Source organism: Dipteris shenzhenensis, chromosome 7 (assembly GCF_047967505.1).
Source record: "Dipteris shenzhenensis isolate YYH24624 ecotype China chromosome 7, Dip_SZ_1.0, whole genome shotgun sequence".
In the NCBI taxonomy this organism is placed as follows: Eukaryota; Viridiplantae; Streptophyta; class Polypodiopsida; order Gleicheniales; family Dipteridaceae; genus Dipteris; species Dipteris shenzhenensis.
The window spans coordinates 56,174,669-56,184,712 of NC_141602.1; the positions used below are offsets into that span (position 1 = coordinate 56,174,669).

Genomic DNA, 10,044 nt, shown 5'->3' on the forward strand with positions numbered 1-10,044 from the left:
TGGTTGTTAATAGACACAGACAACAAATTCTCACCGCATAAATCGTCAAAATTCACGCCCAACAAAAGCAGAAGCCAATGCACTTGAGCGGATGACCTTAATAGATAGATAAGAATCAATAACAAAAAAATTGGGTTCACCACCAATATGACAACAATAGCGAAGAATACCGATACAATTTTGCACAGGTGCTCAAACACGGATAAGCAGAGAGCCTACTTACACATGTAGTGCTGGTACACTTTGCACCGGAAGACTTTCCTGTGAGCGATGAATCCTGGCATGATCATGAACTCCACTTTGGGTAACGAAGTCACTGGGCAGCTCTCGCAGCTTCCGATAGGTGGAACAGCAACTGCTTCCACATACATAGGATCCACCTCTTGACCTCGCCCCACTCTGATGATCTGCATCGGAGGATTGGTAGCATTCGCTAATCTATGCAACAGCCACACCCATTTGGCTGCCCGGAGAAATGCTTCCATAAATCTGTCCCTCTCTACTGCATTCCGGTACCCCATGTTCCAAGGAAACATCGCCATTATCTCTTCGCTTTTGCTGGCGCAGAATGAATGGAATGCTGGCTCATACGAAGGATTGTGCATCCTCAACGCCTCCTCAGGGTCTACTGACTTCATCCTGAGATAATCTTGTAGCCTCGCCAAGGCACGCGCGCTGGGATCGAAGATCTGAGTGAGGCCGCTATCATCAAAGCTATCGTTCTCGAAGCACCTAAAGAGGGTATTGTTTATGCGAGATTCGAGAGCGTAGCTAGCATGCACTTTCCGGAGAAAAACAGTGTTGGGCTCCATCTCCATGAGAGTCCTAATCAAAGAATACCCGGACAAAACCATCTGTTGCATGTAAACTCTACAGAAGAAATTCACCTCGGAACGGCATCGGAGAAGTGCCGACTCAAACAGTAGCATCATCGCGGAGACCAGCTCCGGCTCTTGCCAAACGTTACTGAGTTGGCTGAACAAATCCCATGAAGGGGACTCAGAACCTGAAGGGCTATCCTTCGATTTGGATTCAAGCAATCCAACCTTGCCTTCCTGCTCGCTGCGCACGCTAGTGTTCCTCGTTAGCTCCCCCAAGATGCTGAGGCTAGTGCTACGACGACCGCTACTGTTCCTAATTAGGTCAGGCAACACCGCCAAGGGGTTTTCGTTGCTATTTCGCTCCAGCAGATCGTGCTCCTGGCAGGTAATGGCTTGCTGCTGCTCCATCTGCCACTCCCACATGTCTCGAGTTTCTTGAGTCTCCAATAGTGTCTCTTGCTGGAGGCGCGTCTGCTCGTAAAGAGCAGCCGCAGTGAAGCTATTGAGGCGTGGCCTCCCAGATTGGAAAGCTCCAGATCTTTCTCTAGAGCGAGACCAGCAAGTGAAGATGCCCATGACCAGACTAAGAGGGCCACGAAGACGCGAGCCTTTGTCCTTCTCGTAGAAGAGCTCGTCAGGCTCGTACTCGCCGGGCACAAGCGGAGACTCTGCATTCTCTACAGAAGGATAGGTCACGTCGGAAGGAACGGCTGCAACTTCCCTCCTTTGGCTAGCAGCTCTGTTCGTAGAAATCAAGCTTTCTAAAGTACGCCTAATATCAGGTGGTGGGCGTTCCAGGACACTGTCGTCTCGAACACGGGCACTCGAAGTCGACGCTTCCGGAGTTTGCTGCACAGCATTTCCTAGTGAAAACAGAGCAGCTTCTTGACCTGTCTTCTTGGACATTACCCTATCAGAGGCAAAATAAATGTTTCTGTTGCATCGAAGCTCGTCAAGGGGCAATCGCAGAAATCACTGTACTGTAATCTACACTCGCCTCATCCACAGACTACTCTTATCCGGCCTTCTCCTTCCAACGACAGTACTCAAACAATATGCTTCCTGATCAGCATACGTAAGACATAAGCATAAGCCTTCACCGTTAGACGCCGAAGAAGGCAAGGTAAAGTGGATTGAAGCTCTACTGCAACGAGCTTTCAGACTTTCAAGGCGAGAAAGGCAAGTGAATGAGATGAGTTTGAGTCTTTATAGCTGAAAACGAGTCGTTATGGAATGGGAGGCATGCGCAGGCGTAGGTCTAGGTGAAACTAACAAGGTTTCTCATTGAGTTGATCTTGCTGCACAGATCCATCGTCAAATGATCGTTTCTGCTCTAGATTTCAGGATCATATACGAGCATCAGTGCATCATATCTCTCGAAGAGTGACTTTCCAATGGTGGTCTCTCTTCTTCGCCAAGCAAGTTGCAACTTGCAATATCCTATCTCAACGTCTTCCAGCTTTTTGTAGGTCACACGTGGTTCACGATGCTCCCTGCAAGCAGTTCCTTGCTTTAACATCGCCCTCCCAGATTTGAATCTTGTACATGAGAGGCCGTTTTAAAGCTAGTTTAAAGACTGGTTTAAGAGGCCAGCAGGCCCTGGGTCCCAAATCTAACTTGCTCAATGAGTAGAGACACCTGAAAAAAAACCCTATCCACCTACTGTTTTGCAATTTTCCATGGCTTGATTGGGATCTTGGGCAGGCCTTATGAACGATTGAATATCATTCACCTTGTTCATCTTTGAATTGCCAAAGAGGAATGTGTGAAGCACCTAATGCATTCCATTGATGAGTCCCAAGCTAATGATCTTTCATACATTGCTTTCCACTGTCTATTGAAAACATGAAATATTTAGTCATTGATTGTTTTTTTTGTGTGTTGTGTAATAGTGACTAGCACAAATCTCTAGTGGATATCACAATAAACTAAGATAAATCACTTACTATATGCTTCATATCATACATAATCTCATGTATGGACTGTAGATGATACTAGTAATAAAATTTACTATATAGAAGTAACATTTTCTATAAAACATAATATGTTGTATACAATGTACTACATAAAATATGTTATACATAGCACATACACTGTGCTATATAGGTACACTTTGCTTTATAACACAAACTTGTGCTATATACTACTACACACGGGTCCTATTCCGACACTTAAGCATCGACATTTAGTGCATGCGGGGCACTAATCATCGGTAAATAAAGCGGGTTTAGAAAAGTGTCGCTATATAGCGACTCCAGACAAGTGTCACTATATAGCGATGTTTATATAGAGTTGCTATATAGCGACACTTGCCAGCCTTATAGAAGGTCGTTATATAACGACTTTGAGACAGTTTCCTATAGCGATGTTTTACAGAGAGGATTTTTTTCCATACCGACCTTTAAAGATAGTTTTTTCCGATAATAATTTTTTTCCTTTTCATGCATGTTTGATCCTTTGAAAGAATAAAAGTACAAGAGCCTGTACATCAAGTTTGAAGCTCATATATTCATGTCCAAGTTTGAGATGAAAAAAATCAATGAAGAGCATTTACATCAACAACTTCATCTTGAGCCAAGTCTAGCGCGCCAAACAAGTCTATCTCCAACTCTATACTGAGTTGATCTCCTATATCATCATCATACTTTGTCATCGTACGTTCACCTAAGACTTGATCATCTTCTTCAATAAAGTTGGGTGATTCTTGATGATCGTCATCTTCTTCCTCAATATCGTGATCTCCATCTTTCTCCCGTACGATGTCATCATACGCATCTTCCTCTTGGCTCATATTGTGATCTTCATCTTCTTCGTTAGATCCATCTGGATCAATTGGATCCGGCATTGGTAGTGGCATCTCCATATCTACATCTCTATCTTCAAAAATTTGCTTACTTCGTGGTGCAACTTGGATCATGTACCACCATCTTGGATCAGAACGATCCGGATGAAAACCACCTATATTGAATATGGGTGCCAAATGCCATCAATTATATATATGAAATTATGCTTAAGTACATGTACTAATGGATCTTTAAAAACGAAAGCTTTGATTGATTAAATCATTAGGATGCACCTGTTCATAATGCTCGGGAAGAACAAAAGTATCACTTTCATCGGTCCAAAGTTTGGTGGAGTTTATTGCAAAGAAACCACTACTGTCTTTCCTCACTATCGCATGGGGACCGTTGTAAATAGCTCTAAACCATTTTACATCATGAATGAAAATACTAAATCGTTTGAAATCGATTTCATAGATTTCGCGTATGGTCCCACAATAATCCAACTGCGAGAAGAGAAGATTGGTATCTGAAGCACTTGCTCGGCTATCTTGTGTGAAGTTAGCCATGACTCCACAATCATACATGACTCTCTTTGAATCGATGCGTTCCTTGTGAAAATATCGTCCATATGACCATAATGCACTGTATTTTTTGTACTGCAAAAGAGCATCATTAAAACAATGAGGATGCATCTATTTTAAAGCGTATATTGCCACAAATAATTACTTAATTATGTCAAGAAATAAGAAACTACATGCATCATACATCCAAATGATAACTCTCACTCGCGCTTGTTTATTATCTGTCCATCGCGTTAGTCTTTACATAGAGCCAATTGTAGCCAATCAAGTGACATGTGAGTGGGAAGAAGGGCAAGATCCCATGGATATGGTTACAATCGCCTATACATTACTCTGAATGTCTTCCTTGCATTTATTCTTTGTGCTTTGGCTGCTTCATATCTCTCAATCTACTTCTGCATCTCCTTGTCATTGAGGATATAAAACTTATTGAATTTTCTTCATTTTCTCTTCGCTCATCTTTCCTTCAATCCCTTTTCCTTAGGAAACCTCACCAACGATGTGATCATCATCCTTGTTATGCCAAGCCTGCGGCATATCGGGATCCATGGATGTAAGAAACTCTGTGATATATACTAACGACTCTTGCACAAGCCATCCCTCTGCCATGCTTGCTTCTGGTCTTGCTCTTTGCCTTACAAATCCCTTCAAATTTTTCATAAACTGCTCGAGAAAAAACATCCACCAACTATGAACAGTACCTGCAATGGCCACCTCTTCAACTATGTGCACAAGCAAGTGCACTTGAGTTGTCATAATGCTCGAGGGAAAGTGCTTCTCAAGAAAGCATATAGCTTCGATGGAGTCCACCCTAGCCTTCTCGATGCTCAATATGGAGAGCTCTTTTTGAGATATCCACCTATTTCACATGCCCATGTAAGATATATTCATAATTAGTCTATAGATTATTAAACTTAAATTGAAGAAAATGCAATCAATGCGATTTGATAGTAAGCATAACTCACAATACCACTGATCTTGAATATAGCATTTCTAACATCTTCTTGTTAGCACCCTTTCACTATAATTGAGAGGATGAACTATCCAAGCAACAAAGAAGTCATGTCAATAATATAACATAATCATAATTACACTAACGCATCATGATTATCGGTACACTAATCCTACAGCTTAGAATACTTGTAAGACCTTGTGCCAATCATGGGACTTGAGCCCACTAAGCTTATTGTCCTTTGAAAATGCTCCTTTTAAGCAACGCATGTACCCTGTGGGTGTTTGAAAACACAACAACACAAAGCAACTATAGATGCGCTTGGTAGACATGCAAAATAGCGGGCGTGTCTATAGGCGTTGCTTTAGTAGAGGAATTACGGATGCATCTAAATGCACATCTAAAAGCTCGTCTATTTGCGCGTAAATTACTGCGTCTATGTGCGCGTCTAACCTGAGAAAATACAGGCCCGTCTAACATCCCGTTTATTAGCGCATCTATTTGCGCGTGTATTAGCGCGTTTATTTGCGCGTTTACACTGAGAATCATACGCGCATTTAGACATGTAAATAGATGCAAACCAGAGAATACAGAAAGTGAGATTTTGGTGTACATCATTGCTTTCCAAACATTGCCCATGATTACCAAAGCACATAATTTTTTGCAAGCCCACATATACAAGAATTAAGTGAGATGAGGAGAATGAGACAATATGTAAAATAGTTTTGCCAATATCAATTATGGGGCTATGGTTCAATCTCATCCTCAATGAGATCAACCGTTGCCAAACTATCTACTTTAAAATCCAAACAAGTGTTTAGATCTACAAATACATTCAACCCACTACTACTTGTGCCACTCATGTGCTCAACGAAATCAGCATCTCGAATGGTAGGCTCGTCCTCATGGGTAATGGCCTCAATATCTGTATCTCCTATCTCATGATCATCCTCCTCTCTTATATCACGGTCATTATCACGTCCATGGCCATGATCATCCTCCATATGCTCCATATTAGTAAATGTACTATACATCACTTTGGAACGTGGCATAATAGGTATGACATGTGACTATCTATTATTATCCACCATTGGTTGATAGACAACCTAATTCAAACACAAATACAATCATGTTACTTTTCTTGCATCAAATATTTAAAAGCGAGTATTTTATATGTGTGCACAGTATCTGTTCACATTGTTGCAGTAGTACTAGTGTGTCCTTCCTACTTTGCCAAAACTTTGTGAAGTCAATAGTTACAAAGCCACTTGCATGGCGTTTGATTGTTGCATTAGGGCCTCTTTCCATCACGTCCTTAAACCACTTTACATCCAAAACATACACAAAGAAGCGTCGAAAGTCAAGCATAATAATATCTTGATTATGCCACAATAATCATCCATGGCTCCATTGGCTCCCTCAAAGCTAGTAATGACGCTGCAATCTTGTGTGTTTCTCTTATCATCAATCCGTTGTGTTCGAAAATGCTTGCCCTCACACCATATAGCATTGAACATAGTGCACTACACCAAGAAAAAATCAATTAAATAAGCAATCTAAATTATTAAAAGCTCCTAACTTATGCATAACATTCTATATACCGACCTTGCTCATGCATCCCCTAGCATACTCCCATTCTTCCATTGTGATATGCATCCCCTCGTCTTTCTCTACTTTCTCCATTTCATCAAGTAGCCAATCCACATGAATATCCTTTGGAGGTGCTCTGAGATGCTGAGGGTATGGCACACGAGATCCGTGGTGTATACGAAAGAGGGCCCTTTCTTCTTGTCTTCTTGCCTTTGCGTCCTCGTATCTTGTCACCCATCTTTTCATCACATCACTATTAAGCATGCAAAAGAGGTTGATACTATTATGCAATTCTGTGTCTATTACTTTGTTGCGTCCTTTCCCTTGAGGCACAATAGAGGTAATCCTTAGGTCTTCATCATCTCTCCATAGTCGTGGGAGAGAGCTATCCACATCAACAAGAAACTCAAAAATATATACAAGTGACTCTTGTACCAACCAACCCTTGGCCATGCTACCTTCGGGTAGCCCTTCAAGGTCTTCATGAAGTGCTTGAGGAAGAACAACCATCGTGCATGTATAGTACTGCATATAGCAATCTCATCCACCAAATGCACTATGAGATGTAGTTGGCTTGTGAGAATAGAACGTGAAATGTCTCCTCCACTAAACAAACCGCCTCCATTGATATAACTCGAGCATTCTCAAGCATGGTGGGATCTATTTCCTTTGAGCTCACATACCTCACAAGCTCGCCCATCTTGTAAATACAATCTTTCACGTCCTTCGATGCACTACGTGAAATGCTAGTAGGTAGTATGAACTGAACCCGCGAGGAGGTGGTTGATTAGTTGCTTATAGCTATTTACTCACAAATTTGAAAGGAAAAAGATATTATGTACATAAAATACTTACTTGGAGCATCTTGTGCCAATCATGAGATTTCAAGCCATATAATTGCTCTACACCTCTTTTCTTGCTCTTTGTAAAGGCTCCCTTCAAACACCTCATGCATCCAGTGGGAATACGAATTGTAGTAATAGCGCGCTTCACCGTCGCCATCTCTAGCTTTGATAACATCCACGGTGCACAAGGTAAAAAAACATGCCCATTTGGTCTCTCTTGAGGCCAAGCTTCACGCATCCTCCCTGTGGTACGTAGATCCTCCCTTATGCCTACCGAATCTCGTGTCCCATTCAAATGCTCCCAAATGGTAGATGCCACATTCTTGAAGATATGCATGGGATCAAGCAGGTGATTGATCTTGAGGTGGGACCAATATGGTAAACAATAAAAGATGGAGTATCTAAACAAAATAAAGTGTTAGCATGCAATCTTTACTTTTAGCCAATATAGCCAATATTTACTTCCAGCCAATAGTTACAAACCCTTACCAGCTCATGCCAAGTGGTGGAGGAGTCGTGGAACCGTCCCAAATTCTCATCCAATCTCCCACGGTGAGTGATTGTGGGAGGACTTCATTCCAAGGGGCAACATATCTAGGATGATCAGGTGGGAGAAATCGATGGTGATTCTCATAGATGACCTTATTCAATGCGTCTGCCCGTGAGGCAACTAGTGAAGGACCACAAACAGGACATGCATGGTAACTCGATGTAGTGAGACCTGAACAATAGATGCAATTAAGAGTGGAAGGTGGGTTTAGAGTGCCACATCCTTTGCCTATTATTAATTAAAAATGCAATGCTTACCTGAACACTCGCCATAGCTTGGGAAGTCATGCATCGTCCACATCAAGACTGCTTTGCAGTTGAAGTCTCGTGACGAGGGAGGCCTGCTCACATCATGCACCTCGTCGATACCTCTCCAAAGTATCTCTAGCTCATCAATCAAAGGCTCTAAATAAACATTAGGGTTTTTGACTTTACGTTTCCCTGGAATTAGAAGGGACAGCATGACATGTCCTTTCTTAATAGCCATAGAGGGTGGAAGATTGTAATTCACCAATACCACTGGCCATACACTGTAAGACGTGCTTTTGAGACCAAATGGGTTCACACTGTCCATACCCAATCCAAGTCTCAAGCTCCTAGGTTCTTCCTTGAAGCTTGGCCATGTGTCTTCAATATGCTTCCACGCAGGAGAGTCCGCGGGAGTTCTCCACTTGCCATCAGTTGATCGATGGGAGGAATGCCATGACATGAGCTCTGCAATAGATTTGCACTTGAACATATGTTGGATGTGAGGGATTATGGGAAAATGTTGCAATACCTTACGAGGCACGTCCAAGGTTTTGAGATCTGCTCTATATCTTGCCTCTCCACAAGTAGGACACTCTCTTGCATCCTTATGTAGTCCACGAAACAAAACACAATCATTGACACATGCATGGATGCGCTTGTAATCTAATCCTACAAGAGAGGTCACATGTTGCCTTGCCATATCTCTTGAGGTCGGTAGTTTATTCTCCCTTGGAAGCATTTTACACAATAGCCTACACGTGAAGACCATTCAAGTAATTGACCCACTAGCATAATTCACCATGTTTGCAAAATCGACTTGAAAGCTTACTTGAGTAATGCATTCAAACTTGCATTGCTCCATCCATAGATGGTTTGCGAGTTTAGTAACTCAAGGGAGGCATGTACAACAGAGAATGTGCACCCCTCAAACAGTGGAGTCGATGCTGTAGTAAAAAGATCATCCTACTCCATGCTATTATCCCTCCCTTGATGGACATATAAATCCCACACCATATCATCAAACACCTCCTCCTCCACAGCTTCATGAGGTAATGGCGGAGGGCTACTATCACCATCACTCCATGCATCCGTAACGGTCCCTCCTGAAGATCCCACCTCATATCGCCGATGCTTCGCCTCCTCACGACAGGCATAGGGTAACATATGCGGGGGTGGCACTGCATCCTGTATCAAATTAAAACGGGATCATAACTCAAACATATGAACACCCATAGGTATCTGAATCAACCTTAACTTACAAACCCTTACCCTGTTTACGGTCACATCCCATTCTCCATACTTTGAGATATGATTGAGTGTAATCCTGCGTGCACGATACATGTTTCCTCGACATTGATCACACAGACATTTGATTTTTTGCTCCAACCGCATTTCGCGATGGTGGATACGGAGGGATTCATCCTCACTGGAGCTACTTGTTGAAGATGAAGACATCCTACAAACAAATAACCCACCAAATTTGCTCTTCTTCAAATGTTTAATTTAAACTCGGTGGCGCGTCTATAGCCACGTCTATAGTCGTGTCTAAAATCGCGTCTAATGGCGCGTCTAAACGCGCATCTACTCTGTGTATTTAGACGTGCCTATAGACGCGCTATTAGATGCGACTATAGATGCGGCTTTTAAACCTGCTTTTCGGCGCGCCGCTCGCTT

At 42.4% G+C, this 10,044-nt stretch overlaps 1 protein-coding gene across 1 annotated transcript; it reads right to left on the reverse strand.

Moving 5' to 3' along the window:
* Positions 1-215: 215 nt before the first annotated feature.
* Positions 216-1,727, reverse strand: LOC147900540 (uncharacterized). The gene has a single exon (XM_087376673.1). The coding sequence runs from the start codon at positions 1,725-1,727 to the stop codon at positions 216-218; it is 1,512 nt and encodes a 503-aa protein (XP_087232799.1).
* Between the last annotated feature and the right edge of the window lie 8,317 nt (positions 1,728-10,044).

Bases quoted from the DNA above. Each gene is read 5' to 3' on its own strand.
- LOC147900540 (XM_087376673.1), bottom strand. From the start codon at position 1,727: ATGTCCAAGAAGACAGGTCAAGAAGCTGCTCTGTTTTCACTAGGAAAT.